The sequence below is a fragment of the Capsella rubella genome, unplaced genomic scaffold, assembly GCF_000375325.1.
Source record: "Capsella rubella cultivar Monte Gargano unplaced genomic scaffold, Caprub1_0 scaffold_3, whole genome shotgun sequence".
Taxonomy (NCBI): domain Eukaryota; kingdom Viridiplantae; phylum Streptophyta; class Magnoliopsida; order Brassicales; family Brassicaceae; genus Capsella; species Capsella rubella.
The window spans coordinates 14,502,569-14,519,914 of record NW_006238921.1 but is presented as its reverse complement, the minus strand read 5'-3'; the positions used below and the strand labels follow the sequence as shown (position 1 = coordinate 14,519,914).

The window sequence follows — 17,346 nt, the reverse complement described above, 5'->3', positions numbered from 1 at the left end:
AATTTTATTTATTTTTTGTTTTTATGTATTTCTTTATGTCTTCATTGTTTTTTTTATATTTTTAAATGTAATACATATGTATAATAATATTTTATGGTTATAAGAAAATCAAGCTAAAGAAACCATCTTCATTCTTTTACTTTGGATGTTTGTTTCTTTCTCACATATTCATGTATATTTAATTTATTTTCAAAAGTATGTAATTTTTTAACAAAATAAACTTTTTGTTATATAATTATCAAACCAATTTGTAAGACATTCTTTTAAGAATAATGATCCTTATATTTAGTTTGTGATTCAACATGTAATAATACAAAGAACATTATAATTTGTTTTAACTTTGAATTTTATACTTGATTTCCTATCTAAAAAACAATTTGATATTCCATTTTCTATCTATGTATACACTACAAGGATGAAAAATATAATTAAACCTAGAAATATAACTTAAATTAAGAGGAATATAAAAAAAGAGTAAAAATAAAATTATTTCTTGGGAATTTTTAAGGTTTCACTCTCTCCTTATTGGTCCATTTAGCATTTATTTTTTAATTATAATATTTATTTTTAATTAAACCAAATATCTAACACATTTAGTCATATACTTTAATTCATACTTGAAATCCACACTTTACTATTAAATTGTAACTTAAATTATATAACCCTTCAATTGACTATTTGTTTCCTCCATTTAACTTCAATTAACACACTATAAAATATAATTACAACTCCTCTGACTTAATTATTTTATAATTGTAACTTACATCATATTTATCCTATAAATACTCATTTTTACATCCTCCTCCACCATATATGATATTCTCAATATTTTCTTTGTTTAATTTTTAATGTTCTTGCATGGGTTGAAAGCTCAATTAAGATATCATTGTAAGAGCTTGATTATATATTTGGTTAAAACTTTTGTTTTCAATTATATTTCTTCTACATTTTTTCATTGTTTTTTATACTATTAAATGTATAATACATTTGTATAATAATATTTTATGGCTATAAAGAAATTACTTTATCGATGGGATTCAAAAATATTGATTTCTGACCACCGCACCATAAGAAAATCAAGCTAAATAAACCATTTTCATTGTTTTACTTTATATTTTTTTTTCTTTCTCACATATTCATGTATATTTATTTTATTTTCAAAGTATGTAATTATTTTAACAAAATATTTTTTGTTATATTCAAACCAATTTGTAAGACATTGAATAAATAAAATTTTATACACAAATAAAGGTAATTTTTGTGTATATTTATAAGTTTACACACATATTTGGATAAATTTCAACATTTTTAGTGGTTGTTTTGATAAAGTTTGAAAAGGGGGTAAATTTAAAAAGTGGTATTTTTAAAGGGGTATTTTTTAAATTCTCCCAATATCATTTCTATTTTTATCATTAACAATATTATTGTTTTATCAAAAAATACTGAAAAGTACTAAAGAAAATTACTATAAAAAATGATTAATTGTACAATTAATCAACGAATAAATTCAAAAGATATGGATGTATGCTTCTATTGTATGATTTAAATAAATAACATGTAAAAATGTCATAAGCATTAAAATTTATTTAATCTATTTTTATAAGTAATAAATAAATTAAAATAATTAAATAAATATACAACAACTCGCGCATATGCGCGGGACATTACCTAGTAAATATAAACATAAAGAAGATGAAAAGAGTTAAGTTTCCGTTTAAAATGAGGATTTAAACATAAAATGTTGCATGGTTGACAAAGCTAGAAAAAAAACTAACATGATATAAATACAAATCTGTTATTTTCCCAAAAATCCCTAAGTTGATCAACTCACACATAATCAAAAGATACGACTTGTCTCTTCTTTCTGATTTATCTTTGTTTTCAAATCGAAGAACAATGTTTGATGTGTATTTTAGCTATATGAGCAAGAAGAACCAAAACTTTTATTTATTTATTTAAAAGGTTATAGATTTATAGTAAATATATCAGCGAATATTGAATTTTACCATCCAAAATATGATGAAAAAAAAGTCAAGAATCACTCCCCGAAGATGAAGCTGAGAACAAATCACGGGTGTTGAATTTATAAGATCACAATGATTATTATACGTAGACTTAAGTTTTCTTTGGTCGACCATTACTATTTCTGACTTTTATGGTTAATTTAAAGTATTTGAAATGTAACGGCGACGACTACGAGTCTACGAGTAAACATTTACAACAAAGAATCGCATAATTGTGCCTTCAACTTTTTTTACCTTTTTTTTTTTTATTTTCTATATTATATGTTTAATCCCATTTTAAGAAATCTGATTATAATACACTATAATATAATATAGAAAGAAATCCATTTGTAAGATAGTTGTATGTGCCCTCTAATTTATCTTCATATATATGAACTATATATTAAGATAAACTATACATATATATGGTTAATCTAGTTTTGTAAAAAGACAAAGATTTCTCTTTTTGCGTCTGGTTGGCAGCTCATGATCGGTTATCTACAGGTGATCATATGCTTCTTTGGGATCGGGGTTTCTTTGGGCTGTGTGGCTTCTGCCATAAGTGCGTAGAGACTCGGGACCATCTTTTCTTTGCATGCGACTACTCTTCGGCAATCTGGGCAGCAATTGCAAAGGGCCTTCTCCAATCTAACTACACGATAAGTTGGCCAGTTTTACTTCATCAAGTCTCTTCGCCTTGGCAAAACCGTGTCACTACTTTTCTCCTGCGGTACGCCTTCCAAACTACTATCTACGCAATTTGGCGAGAGAGGAACGGAAGACGACATGGAGGACCATCAACACCAGCTCATCAACTCACTCTTTGGATTGACAAACAAGTTAGGGATCAATTATCTTCCATTCGCCGAGGGGGAGATAGGCGCTACGATGACGGACTACAAGCTTGGTTCCGATCTAGAAGTTGATTTTTCTGAATTTGGTCAATTTTATTTCGATAAATTTTTCAATATAAATGTTGCACTAGTTGTACAAACGCTTATATTTTTCTTTTGAATATAATTTAACATTAAATTCAAAAAAAAAAAAAAATAATCTAGTTTTGTAGATCAACAAATTAATATGAAGAAATTGTAATATTTACTATATAATATTAAGTATATATTAAGATAAACTATATGGTAATATAGTTTTGTAGAAGAATCTAGAAACTCCACAAAAAAGAAACGTAAATATATAGAAATTATAATATGAAGATATTTTAATATTTAATAATTTATTAAATAATATGAAGTAATTTGAATTATATATTAGGATAAACTATATGGTAATCTAGTTTTGTAGATCCACACATTAATATGAAGATATTGTAATATTTACTGTATAACATTAGCTATATATTAAGATAAAATACTATATGGTAATCTAGTTATATAGAAGGATCTAGAAAATCCACAAAAAGATATGTAAAGATCCACAAATTAATATGAAGATATTGTAATTTTTGTTATATAATATGAGCTATATATCAAGATATATTATATGGTAATCTAGTTTTGTAGAAGGTTACAAAAGATTCACTACTTAATATGAAGATATTGTAATATTTATTATATACAAATATGTATAGATTTAGTTCTATCTTAGTTTAGGAAACCACTTTACTATATAAACATATGTAACCTAAAGCTTATGATTATGATAGTCATTATACAATATTTTCAATTCTAAACTCTTGTTAATCTCAAATCCTTGGGATCATCTCTTAATTTATATGTTTTTTTACTTCTCATTTTTTCTTCTACCAATAAATCTAGCTAAATTACGGGAAAACATTTAATTTTAGCATTGAGCAAGTTTGCTCTCCCATGGAAAACATTCCTCTCCTCTTCTAACCGTTTATGTTTTTCCTCATCTGATCCATCAACACCATCGTTGACTATGCTCAACATCAAGAGATTCCACACCCGATGCGTCTCATGATCCAATTGTACTTTTCTATTGTTGCTTTTTGCCATACTTAGCCAATGCATGTTGTTCTTCGTATGCCTTTTTGTGTAGGCAAAGACCCTCCATGTTAATGTCTAACTCTTGAAATAACTTAGTGATGACCTCAATTTTTTGACTTCTTCCCACATTTCTACATCGTTCGCTGAAATGTATATTTTTTATACAAAATGGATAAACGATGTAATTTTTTTGCTAAAATGTGTGAAAAACTTCGAACAGTTGATGTCATCAATAAGTTGTTTAAAGAGCTACACATCAACGGAGAGGTTCTTTGACTTCCACACATAATAGAGAAACCATATTCATTTTACACAAAAAGGCATATGAAGAAAAACATGCATTGGTGAACAATCGGCTCTTGAGATGATTATGGTAAATGGAAACTTTTTATGTTGAGAATAGAATACGACAGTTTTGATGGACCAGATATGGAAAAACGTAAATGGTGAGAAAATTAGATGAATGTGTTTCATGGACGAGCAAACAGTAAATCTTGCAAAATTATGGGAATGCACTTAACCAAAGGTAAAAAAATATAAAATGATGTTTCAAATTTAGTACAAAATTTTAGAGTGCAAAAAAATGAAATAATTATCTTTAGATGACTTTTTCTTGTACATCAGGGATTTGACTTTTGTACAAGATATCAAAATTATAAACTTTAGATTTGTATTTGAATCATTGCTTTTTTCTTTTTGCTAAAATTATGGGAATGTATTTAATTTTGAACTCTTATTTTACTTTGCAATTATATTTTGATTTTGGATAACTTATAAATAATGAAATATGTCTTTCAGTCGATCTAATATGTGATAAAAAAGTTGATGCTACTTTATTTTCCTAGATTTTTACTATGTTAAAGGTATTTTCAACAATTAAAAAAGTTATTTTTTTTCAAAAATCTATGGATTATTTTCACTACTTTATAATTCAACATAAAAGATAAACTTTCCAATTTTTTTCCATAGCCCACCAATGCAGCTTCTATATATACATTAGCCAAGATAATGTTATCTTCAGTTCCACATCTGAATAAGTTCCAAAACAACTATACACACAAGACCAAAATGCATAAAAAGTTGTGTTTTGGTTTTAGTTTCACCGTACTCTCATTATTCTCCGTTTTAACTGAAGCCTATCGTCATCACACTTCTGCTCAACCGCCACGAGCCAACGAAAACGGTGATGTCAAGCCGCAACAAACACTCTTGGTTCACAACAAGGCCCGAGCCATGGTTGGAGTTGGACCAATGGTGTGGAACGAAACTCTTGCAACGTACGCACAAAACTACGCACAGGAACGAGCCAGAGACTGTGCCATGGAGCATTCCTCGGGACCATTCGGCGAGAATCTAGCCGCGGGTTGGGGAACAATGAGCGGTCCGGTTGCTACTGAGTATTGGATGACGGAGAAGGAACATTACGATTACTACAGCAACACGTGTGGTGGTGAAGATGGAGTTTGTGGACACTACACTCAGATCGTGTGGCGTGACTCGGTTCGACTTGGTTGTGGATCGGTGAGATGTAAGAATGATGAGTATATTTGGGTGATTTGTAGCTATGACCCTCCGGGGAATTACATCGGTCAGCGTCCGTATTAATATGGCCATGTGGTTTAAAGAACATTTTATTACTAGCTACTACTTTATGTCTTAACAACATTTTAGATTAACAAGTGTTGAGCTTGATCGAAACTATATCCATATCAATGCAATATGAACCAAAAATCTATAAGAATCATCTTTTTTTTTTTTTTTTTGTGTGGGAGAAATATCATTACCTTACCCTACATTTATATCACAGCCATGAATAATATCAATCTCACCAACATTGAGTTTCTACTTATTGAATCGACCTATATTATTCACGTGAAAAGTATTTGTGCATGTTTCTTCACGGGTGTGCTAGAAATTTCCGATTCGTTAGATAGCGAAAGCTTGTAACATAAGAGAATTAGCTGATACATACTATACATAGGCTATCATATTATCAGATCAATAAATGAACTCGTAAATTCGCAGTGTTATAGTTTGAATTTGTTCTAATATTTGTCTTGATAATCTTCATATACAAGCAAGAGATCTATTCAAACTCAGTTACGTAAAACGTTTAGTTAAGTTTCAATTCCGTGACTGACGAACTCTGTTTTCTTTAACAAACAAAAATATTCCCTAAAATGATTTATTTCTTTAATATATAAAACGTTCATGTCATCAAACACCAATTAGATCCAATCAATTACAAATTAAAAAACATCGTTTTAACGTTGACATGCAGCATATATGTTCAAATTGTCATTATCATTATAGAACTTTAGTGCAACACTTCACTCTACATTACAAAATGTTATCTCAATCTTTTAAAATGGTTTACGTAGAACAAATCACGGGGGATGGATAAAACTCACGAGAGTTATACAATCACGTGAATGTATATTTCTTTTGATAATACTTGATGTGTTACTCTAAAATTAGAGAGTCATATATCCTTTATTTATGTTTATTTTAAGAAAAGAAAAACAACTAATTAGTCTTCTACTTTATTTGGTTTTTGATGGTGAATATTGGAACCCCAAAAATAGTCACGGAGCTCTCTTGTTTTGTCTTCGGAAGGTTACAAAAGGAGAGGAAGAACATCAGAAAACGGATATGATAATAAATCTTCACGTAAGAGAGAAAAATGTCGTTTAGTGGTTATAAAAGTTTCGTCGTATTAGCGTTATTCTCCATAGTCTTAACTCAAATCTATGGTTTGAGAAATGTAAACCCGATGTACGATCTCCAACCGCGAGAAACGCTAAGGCTTCACAACCAGATTCGAGCCGCGGTCGGGGTTGCTCCATTGGTATGGGACCAAAGACTAGCTGCCCATGCACAGAGATACGCTATGGTACGTTCCAAAGACTGTGCCATGAAGCATTCCACCGATGGAATGTACGGAGAGAATATAGCTGCCGGGTGGGTTCAGCCTGTGGACACAATGAGCGGTCCAATCGCGACCAAGTTTTGGTTTACGGAGAAGCCTTACTACAATTATGCAACCAACAGATGTAGTGATGTGTGTGGGCATTACACTCAGATTGTGGCTAATCAATCGACACGACTCGGTTGTGGTACGGTTAGGTGTTTTGAAAATAAGTATGTTTGGGTCGTATGTAATTATGCTCCTAGGCCGATGGGTGATGCAAATACTCGTCCATATTGATGAATTGCATACAGTTTAAATGTGTTATGTGACTATATTTAGATATTATGATACATAACATGTTATTATAGACACAGTTTTAAGCTATACATAAGTTTGTAATATAGTGGTTTGTATTAGCATTGTTGATGTATCATATATAAGAAAACTTAAAACTTATATTTGAGTTATTTCTTTTGGACTTAAAAAAGTAACATATTGTTTTCTATTATCGCAAATTTTTTTGAGCCCCTAAACAAATCACAAATTTAAATTAAAACATTATATAACCTTCTTCTAAATTGATGCAGGGACAACACATGATAATACGAAGAAATAAATCAATCGAATGGTTACGGCGGTTGAAGTGAACAAATCCGTCTGTAGATTAGACCATTTTTAAGTACTATTCACAAATTATATAGTTTGTACTGTGAAAATTCAAAAAGAATAGAAGAAATTCTATATGACTAATTACTGACTATTTTTACATATAAATAAAATGGACCCTTGGTAAATTGTTGTCCGCTGAAAATTTAGTTGGCTTCATCCGCAACCCTGGCTTAATGCTTTGGCGGATTTTTGAGATCCTTTCGACGACCTATGTTGTGTTGAAGACAACATTTCCATTCAAAACTATAAAAAATGTTTAAAGAGTCAACAATTACTCCCCGAAAATGAAGCAGAGAACAAATCACGGGTGTTGAATACAATTTCCCGTGAATTATAATATGGTACAAAGACTAGATGGATTATACATTGCTTACAAGTCTTGTTGATACATACTATAAAGTTATGATAAGGATTATTTTGTTACGACCAATAAAAAGCTTGACGTTCGTTGGGATTAACGATCGTGTTTCACGTCATTGATTCTGACTTCTGTGTTTAATTACCTGAATCTACGACGACGATTAAGCATTTTACAACAACACATGATTATTTCAAAAACTAATTTAAATATAAAATGTGGTATCATAAAGTTAATTTTGGGACTCTTTCATACGTAGGAATCTAGGATTATTAACTTATCCCTCAACCGGATTAATATTTGGATGTAATATCTTATAATATTTGAAAAGGCTTTACCTAATTGACCAATGACCATTATATGTATGATGTATCTAGTAGGTTGTATTTTAGTATTATGGTATTTTGAAAATATTTACACGTTCATATATATATTGATCCAAAGCATTGATTTTATTTTCTTTTAATATTGGGGATAAAATTTTAAAAGGATCGGAAGGAATAGAAACTAATAAATCATAAAGCTACAAAATTTTGGGAATTCATTTTAAAATTTTCTTATAAAATTTATAAAGTCTACGATAATAAATGAAATATCTATGAAGTTATAGAATGCATTTAATTCTTAATATATATATATATATATATATATATATATATATGAATTTCCGCAAATTCATAAATGATGTCAACTTTTCTTGTGTTAATTTTGAAATCTTTGATTCTATACTAAAACCATAATTTATCCAACATTTTATGTTATTAATAGTGAATTCTAAATTTAATTGTGTGAGATTGACTAATGAGAGATTTAATAAAAAGATAAACCTTCCCATCAAACCAACTTTTTGTTAATTATATGATCTAAATATAAGTTACAGTGCTATTTTTAATTACTTTCTTAGGCCTATATAAGAAGGAAGAAGTAGAATAGACCATAACTTCCAAAACTAATTATACAACAAGAAAAAAAACATAATAAAATGTTGTCTTCTCGTTATAGCTTCGTGGTACTGACATTATTCTCTGTTCTTTTAACTCGAGCTTATGGTCTACCTAAGGTAAGACCAATCTATGATATCCAACCGAGGAAAACGGTAGAGGCTCACAACAAGATCCGAGCTGAGGTCGGGGTAGCTCCATTGGTATGGAACAAAACCGTAGCGGCCTATGCACAGAGATTTGCAAACAGGCAAGCCAAAGCTGGAGTCTGCGACTACGGCTCTATGAAACATTCTGGTGGACCTTATGGGGAGAATATCGCTGCGGGATGGGTCCAACCTGAGGACCAAATGAGCGGTCCAATCGCGGCTAAGTATTGGTATACGGAGAAGCCAAACTATGACTATGCCACCAACAAGTGCAAAGATGTTTGTGGACACTACACTCAGATGGTGGCTAACCAATCGTTCAGCCTCGGTTGTGGCTCGTTCAGGTGTCATGATAACGAGTTAATTTATATCGTATGTGACTATTATCCTATGCCAGTGGGTGATGAGCATACGCGTCCCTATTGATTATTTTGATTTTAATGATTCACAAAACAGACTTCATATGGTATTAATTATGGTGTAATAAAAAAAAAAAAGGTGTAATAATGTATCAATGTTTATGATTTGATAGAAAGTAATATATTAAAATTACTGATCAATTATAGTTTATTATTTTATATATACAATCTATGATTTTTTTTTTTTTTTTTTTGTATTATTGTCCTTGTAAAATCATTTTAAAATTAATATAAAAATCCGTTACATTTGTCCTTTTTTCCGCGCGACAGACCATTTGTCCAAATCGGTTAAATATATTATAATTACACTCTTTCATATATAGATGGCAATTTTTTTATAGATGATTTTCAAAAAAGAATTCCTTAAAAATCAATATCGGAGTTATTTTTCTTTGTATTTAGAGCACAATCATTCGTGAAAAATATGTAGCTAGCTATAAGACATGAAACATTGTGCTACTGGTATAAGGATTGATGGTTTGTAGTTGTTTTTTGAATATTGTGTCATTGATGATGTATTGTCAAATTAGAAGCTAGTAAGCACAATTCTAGCTGAAATTATGCAACAATGTTCTGTCTTGGGGAGCTTTATGATGCGGTTAAAGCGGCGATGAGACTCTAAGCATCCTATATACATTTATGATAAGAGTAGATAACAGTTCTATATCCTCTAGCTAGGCATCAACTATCATTCTTCAATTTACCAAAACGGTTTACTCGATCTGTAAATCAATAATAATAAAAACGAGTTTCGTAATTGTTCGGTTTAATGGCTTCTCATCTTCCTCATTATACTGACATGGAGTTAAAAATAATTTAAAGGTACCAAAAGAGCAATGCTATATATAACTTTTCAAGAAACACAATTTATGGATAGCTTTAAAGTGACGTTACGTTGAGAGGCGCCTTTACTATATAGCCTAGTTGAAAGAAACCATGGCCTTCACTTTTCATTTTCGGGAGTTCAATTCTACAACCCTTTATGTACAGAAGAAAAACAAAAACTAACGTTACGTTGAAGCAAGTTTGGTTGGTACGTATCTTATGAAATTCAAAAATAAAAATATAGGGATAAAGTGAGATTATTGGGTACTACACAAACTTATCAAAATTAGAACGTACGGATTGCAATATTTCGAGAAGCAAATTAAAATGTCAAGATATTACAAGTACGCAAACCTGATGAAAACCTAAGTGCCCATCTAAAACAAAACATTTCAAGTGGTAAGTCAAATATAGATTTTAGTGGTGAACTATAACTATGTACTCAGATACAATATATAATTTACTACTGTTTAATATCCTCAAATTCTTACTATCTTTTTTTTTTGGTGAATCCCCAAAGAGTAAAAATGGAAGAAAACATACAAGACATTTTCATGTATTTTATGTTATATTGTTTAAACATCTTGATAAAATTTTAATTCTAAAGACCTTTTATATGTATACTGACGGTGCCTTCATCAACAGCCTGTTCAAGACCGTCGTCTTCCGATCAACTATATCGAAACAAAATGTCGAACAAATGGTTATTCGATTCATCCAGGGTTTTGGTTGGGTTATAAGAGCAACATTATTGCAAAGCTCTTAAAACCGAAAATGGGTATCTTAGCACATTGTTTTGTATCTTATATACGATGGCAAGATGATCCTTCTGCCCCTTGACAAATCACAAGTAGTCTTAGCTAGAAACGGTAGGTAATCTTTGAAGTTATCGTTTCCTTTTGACATTATGACAACTAGTATAAAAGTCTTAATTTAAACCCTTCCACAAGGTGTTAAATTGTCCATCTAGCTAGGTAATAAAATACATCACTAGACACCATAATAATCAAAATGATGTACGCAGTACGCACCTTCAAATTGGTATATGTTCTCTCATCCTTTTTAGACTTTTTTTTCCCTAATCTTTGGATTGTTTCTCGTTTATATAATTTATAACATTTTGGCCTAGTGATAGATGAACAAGACACATAAAATGACCTTATAATGTTATTAGATCAATGTGATATAACAAAATCGGAACTACAATCTTTGTGTGTATTTGAAGAAATTGCAAACCACATATGATAAGGCTATCCTTAATATTTTTGAATCTGCATGGCCTAAACATACAAAAATGACGTTATTTCGTGTTTAAAAGTAGCACCAAAACGATAGCGTTTAGTGAATAGTACAAAACAAAGTCGTTTACTGTAGAGAAGGGTATTTTTGTAACTTTCAAATTCCTATTAGAAGAACTTTTAGGAGAAATCTTCAAAATCCCAATTCGACGGCCACGATCAGCTAGACTACTGTAAATCACGTGGTCGCGACACCACCGGATCAACGATCTGAGTTCTTCCTAGTTCGCTGATATGCGTATTCCAGTGGGAAACATCTGAAGAATCTCGTTCTTCGTCTTTCTATTTGATTCAAGCTCTGTTACAGAGATCAGAACTCGTTCGCCTAACACAATTGTTTATTCTATAACATCTTCTGATTTCAAAATCGTGAATTTAAGAGCCCCGGTGGTGCATGGAAGCAAGCTCCTTTGAACGGGGAGTTTACCTTCTAATTTGAATTTGATCGATCATCAATGGCGTCTTGGCTTAAAGCTGCTGAAGGTATATTGTAGTGGTGTGTATTTGCATTCGTTACTGGGATTCTAAATTTTGAAGTTTCGGTTAATTTGTTGAATTTTTCCGTCAGATTTGTTTGAGGTTGTGGATCGTCGAGCAAAATCTGTGGTTGAAGAGCTTTCGGAAGAACAGAGCGAGTTGCAGTTGCCAGGTACTGTGGAGATTACTCTAGTGCAAAAGCTTTATATTTGGTACTGATTTGATCTTTGATTGTAATTTGAATGTCAGAATCATGGAAAATGTCTAACACAAATTGTGCTCTTAAAATTCAATCTTCGTTTCATATTAGGATTTTGGAATAAATTGATGAACTTCAAGTAAGTCTGTGAGAATTTGTACGATGAAAAGAGTCCAAAATGATTATTTTTAAACATTGGCATTGGCCTGGAGTTGATCTGAGAAAAGCTTGAAATTCATAACTTTAGTATTTTAAAATGATAGTCTTCTATATGTCTCTTATGTTTTGTTTTTCTTTCTTTGGGGTGGCTAAAGCTGCCGGTAGGAAAGGGTCCCAAGGGAAGAGAACCAGTTTAAAGAAAAAGGTATTGCCGTTGATCTATCGTTCCTAAGTTCTTCTCTTTGCTTGTTTCATTAATACTTAAGGATTACGATGAACTTTTTAGTTGTGGAATGTATTTTGTAGGCTCGACAGAAACTTGTAAAAGAAGAATCTGCTAACAAAAGAGATTTTTCTGGTGAGCAATTGGGGCCAGGGGTATCACAGTCAGAGGTTTCTCCATCTAAAAGTTCTGTTCCCACTGAAGAGGCCTCTTCATCAGGACCTGTTTTGCAGACAACAGAGATAAAACAGACTGATGTAGATTTTCAGAGGGGTCAACCACTTCCACAACCAGTGACAGATACAAGAAGTGAGAATGCTTCTGTGGTAGCTTCAGAATCTGTTGTGGACGGTGATGGAACTGAGTCAAAGCATGCTGATGGAGATAATCCAAATGATTCTGTGGTGCAACCATCACCATCTTTACCTGAAAAAGAGATTGAGGTTGCTGTCAGTGAGAACCTGGTTGATGCTCCCAAAAACGACGCACAAAGTGAAATAGATGATTCTTCAAAAAGAGACCTGGAGAAATTGGAATCTGTAGTGCATGTATCTCCGATTGGTGAAGGGAATATGCCTCAAAGCACAGGTGATGAGGCGAAAGTTAGCACGTCAATCAATCTGGAGAAAGAACAGGAACAGAAAGTTCCTGACACCTCAACTAATCTGGAGAGAGAGCAGGACCGTAGAGCTGATAAGACTTCCATGAAGATTCAAGATCAACTTGAAGAGGTTAGTTAGTCTCGAGAAATGTAAAAATTAGCAAATGCTATGTCTGCTAATTGATTTTCCATGTATGTTGTCTTCTTAAAAGTCTGTTGATAAATCTTTCTACTAATTCTAGGCCCAGGGGTTGCTAAAAGCTACAGTTTCCACTGGGCAGTCAAAAGAAGCCAGGTTAGCAAGGGTAAGTTCAAATATCCATTGCTAGATTATTGCATGAACTTTTGGTGATTAGACACTCTTTCATATATAAGATAGGATTTATCCATGACCAATTTCAGATGTATGCTTCTTTTGTCTTAATCTGCTTTTAGGTTTGTGCTGGACTTTCATCCCGTCTTCAAGAAATTAAGGCGGAAAATGCACAGTTGGAAGAGCTTCTCACTGCAGAGGTAAATTTCAACAGTTATAGTTTCTTTTGACCCAGATAAGAAAAAGTAAAAGTGATACTTGAAGGTGGACTGTGCACCTAATTTTATTCTTCATTTTTATTGTTAATAGCAAGAGCTTACCAAGTCATATGAAGCTAGCATTAGACAGTTGCAAAAAGAAATGTCAGCTGCTAAAAGTGAAGTGACGAAAGTAGAGTCAAGCATGGTTGAGGCACTAGCAGCTAAAAACTCAGAGATAGAAGCACTTGTCAGCGCAATGGATGCTCTGAAAAACCAGTCTGCTCTGAACGAAGGAAAAGTGTCATCTCTCCAGGTTTCTAGGCCTCTCACTTGCTCATATTTTTTTGTGGGTGTTACCTATCATAGCAAACCATGTGTCTATAATGGTCCTAGTTACTTCCTCTCCTCAGTTGCCATTTTCTTCCCTATCCAACCAACTTTTAGTAAAATCATTTACTTTTATTAGGCAGACATGGAGTCTATTATGAGAAACAGAGAATTGGCTGAGACTAGGATGATGCAGGTATTACTATATATTTTTTTCATTAACGACTTCCAATAAATTGCTGTTTGCTATATACAAATATAAACACATAACGTCCTCAGACCATAGAATCAATATTTTCTTATTCCAGGCATTGCGGGAGGAGCTTGCCACTACTGAAAGGAGAGCCGAAGAGGAGCGTTCTGCACATAATGCCACAAAAATGGTTTGTGGCCTGAACGATGCGAAAGCTGTTTCCAATGGAAACATCATATCATATATATATATATATATATATATTTTACATGAATTGCTCTTTCTAAGACAGGCTGCCATGGAAAGGGAAAGGGATCTAGAGCACAGGGCTGTGGATGCTTCCACAGCACTTGTTAGAATTCAGGTGAGACAGAATTTTTTAGATTGAGCGTTTCTTGTTTACATTTCATATAGGCGATCCAACTTACTATGCTGTTAGTTTCTGAGTGTTGGTTTCTCTTTTTTAAATTTTGTTTCAGAAAACCTTTGCATTTTCATATACTACACATTCATGAACAATGTAAAGATTCTATGTGGAACTCGTAATTCTCAAAAACTATTTTGATTTGACTTTTCAATTGGCTGGTATTTTAGAGAATTGCTGATGAAAGGACAGCGAAAGTGGCAGATCTGGAACAGAAGGTGGCATTGCTTGAGGTAGATGAACTTATCTTCAATGCGATTTGTTCCTGCATCTTCATATGTTTGAACTTAATGCAAATAATTGACAAATAATACTCAGGCTGAATGTACATCTCTGAATCAAGAGCTGCAAGATATGGAAGTTCGCGCTCGCAGAGGACAAAAAAAATCCCCAGATGAAGCAAACCAAGTGATCCAGGTATGTCAGATTAGGCTATCATGCTCGACATTGTGGAAATTAACTAATGAGTTTCGTAGCACACTTTGAAATTTTCTGTTAGAAGTAAAAACTATAGAACATATATGCACAAGTATTTATGATCCCTTGGTAACTTTGATAACTCATGTATCGAGTTTAAATCGTCTATTGTATTCTTATGGTGGTTCGTTTCACATAAAAAGCACCAGCTCTTATAGAAATCAAATTCCAAAAGTGAGAAATATATCCAAAACCTTGAAAACAACTTTATCAGCTTTTCAAAGTTCAGATTTTAGCTACTCCAGAGAAGTTACTTTTAAATATACAGATTCAAGCATGGCAGGAGGAAGTGGACCGTGCTCGGCAAGGTCAGAGAGATGCTGAGGAGAAACTTTCTTCAATGGAGGTATGTTACTAACCTCGGAACCTGATGACATGAAGTATATGTTGTATGCCTATACTAGTATTATTATTTACACATGATCTATTTGTTTGTTATAGGCTGAAATGCAAAAGTTGAGGGTAGAAATGGCAGCCATGAAGAGGGATGCAGAACATTACTCACGCCAGGTGACATTTACAGTTTCTGAGAGTCTGTCTCTTCTTGTCAGCGCATTAACAGTTTCTGATTGTTAGTTTCTCTTACTCCACAATTATGAGATTTCCTAATTACTACTCTTCCATTTCTATCAATTGGATCAGGCAGACCTAATAGTTCTCTATTAAACCTCTTTTGGTTATACTGAATGCAGTAAATATCATTGTCCTTTCAACTTCTTTTGAATCTTTTGTGTGAAAGACTCATTCGATGGTGTTGTGAATATGGCAGAATACCATTGCTCTGCTTGTTAACACGGATCTTGTGAATATGATGGATTTATTCGATGGTTGCTAAACATAATTGACTATGATTTATTGATTTATTTTGCTTTTGCTTGTCACTTGGTACCTTTAATGCATATGATTATTTAACATGAGCATAATCGTTATACCCCTGACCTAGTAGGAGCATACGGAGCTGGAGAAACGCTACCGTGAACTAACAGATTTACTGGTAAGTGAACAAAAGATTGTATTGATTCTATTCTATAGATTAAAGTAAAAAAAGTTGTCTGATAGCTTCCGGCTACTGGGTTTTGATTCAGTACTATAAGCAAACACAACTGGAGACTATGGCGAGTGAGAAGGCTGCTGCAGAGTTCCAGTTAGAGAAAGAGGTGAAACGTCTACATGAAGCGCAGGTCTGGCATCAAAGCTCTCTATAGTTAATTTATATACTTTTGCTTTCCACGCTACTTAAATAAAGGTTCTAAACTTGTTGATTCAGGTAGAGGTTGAAAAAAGCAGAGTTTCACGGCGCCCGTCAGCAACTTGGGAAGAAGATTCTGAGATCAAGACACTCGAGTACGCATTTAAAGTTGTCTTATGTTCTAACTTCTAATGTTTACATTTATGCTGTGTTTGTTTTTCGATACTTACAAAAACAATTTCAGGCCTCTACCATTGTATCACCGACACATGGCTACAGCAAGCACACAGGTAGAGATTTAAGAGCCCATAAAGAAAAACTCTGCTTCTCATCATTTCCTTTTTAACTTCTACTCTTATGTTTATTACTTTATTTGCCTTCTGTCTTCAGTTGCAAAATGCAGTGAAACTGTTAGACTCAGGAGCTGTAAGGGCCACAAGGTTCCTTTGGCGGTACCCAATAGCGCGGATTTTCCTACTCTTTTACCTTGTGAGGCGCTTGCTTACCTATTCAACCTCATTCGCCTTACTTGTGAATTTATGGAGCCTTTAACCGACATCATTTATAAATTTGCAGGTTTTTGTTCATCTCTTCTTGATGTATCTATTGCACCGGCTCCAGGTATGGCTGGTCCTTCTACATTGTCATCACAGACATGGAATTTAAATTGTTGTCATTCCTAATCTCATTCTCTGGTGTAGGAACAAGCTGAGGCCCAGGAAGTTGCGGAAATGACCAACAACGTGTTCAGACCATAACAGATTCCATAAGAAAGCAACCAATGAGGTTTATAAGAGATTGCTGAGTGAGGAATGTGGAAGAAGCATAACTATGGATTACAGAAATAGTTTTGAACTTTTTATATAGGGGCTGCTTCTCACGGTATTCCATATTGCACAGATTTTTTTGTCTCTTTCTAACCGTTGGAATGTGAAGAACATAATGTTGGTAAATGGGGGTTTATACAAGCTTTATTGATGTGCATGGTTTTCGAAAGCATTTGAATCTATGTCTGTCGAACCAA

At 32.8% G+C, this 17,346-nt stretch overlaps 4 protein-coding genes across 5 annotated transcripts; all 4 read left to right on the top strand.

Moving 5' to 3' along the window:
- Positions 1–4,304: 4,304 nt before the first annotated feature.
- On the top strand, positions 4,305–5,624 carry LOC17891592 (pathogenesis-related protein 1). 2 transcript variants are annotated; one of them, XM_023786783.1, is made up of 2 exons: positions 4,305–4,496; positions 5,106–5,624. In XM_023786783.1, the coding sequence occupies exons 1-2, from the start codon at positions 4,430–4,432 to the stop codon at positions 5,573–5,575; spliced, it is 537 nt and encodes a 178-aa protein (XP_023642551.1). In that variant the 5' UTR covers positions 4,305–4,429; the 3' UTR covers positions 5,576–5,624. The 2 variants fall into 2 exon arrangements, with proteins under 2 accessions (XP_023642551.1, XP_006299650.1); XM_006299588.2 differs by lacking the exon at positions 4,305–4,496 and having other exon boundaries at positions 5,029–5,624.
- Positions 5,625–6,645: 1,021 nt separating this feature from the next.
- Positions 6,646–7,525, top strand: LOC17891050 (pathogenesis-related protein 1). Its single transcript, XM_006299397.2, has 2 exons — positions 6,646–7,086; positions 7,469–7,525. The coding sequence occupies exons 1-2, from the start codon at positions 6,654–6,656 to the stop codon at positions 7,495–7,497; spliced, it is 462 nt and encodes a 153-aa protein (XP_006299459.2). The 5' UTR covers positions 6,646–6,653; the 3' UTR covers positions 7,498–7,525.
- A 1,332-nt stretch (positions 7,526–8,857) lies between these two features.
- Positions 8,858–9,550, top strand: LOC17890915 (pathogenesis-related protein 1). Its single transcript, XM_006299717.2, has one exon. The coding sequence runs from the start codon at positions 8,891–8,893 to the stop codon at positions 9,422–9,424; it is 534 nt and encodes a 177-aa protein (XP_006299779.1). The 5' UTR covers positions 8,858–8,890; the 3' UTR covers positions 9,425–9,550.
- A 2,185-nt stretch (positions 9,551–11,735) lies between these two features.
- LOC17893749 (golgin candidate 1) lies at positions 11,736–17,318 on the top strand. The gene is made up of 21 exons (XM_006297013.2): positions 11,736–12,023; positions 12,109–12,189; positions 12,531–12,580; positions 12,682–13,329; positions 13,442–13,504; positions 13,635–13,712; positions 13,822–14,025; positions 14,179–14,235; positions 14,348–14,422; positions 14,525–14,596; positions 14,827–14,889; positions 14,975–15,073; positions 15,402–15,479; positions 15,575–15,643; positions 16,080–16,127; positions 16,219–16,314; positions 16,401–16,477; positions 16,567–16,612; positions 16,713–16,811; positions 16,899–16,943; positions 17,024–17,318. Exons 1-21 carry the CDS (start codon positions 11,996–11,998, stop codon positions 17,078–17,080), a joined length of 2,133 nt encoding a protein of 710 aa, XP_006297075.1. The 5' UTR covers positions 11,736–11,995; the 3' UTR covers positions 17,081–17,318.
- Positions 17,319–17,346: the final 28 nt, after the last annotated feature.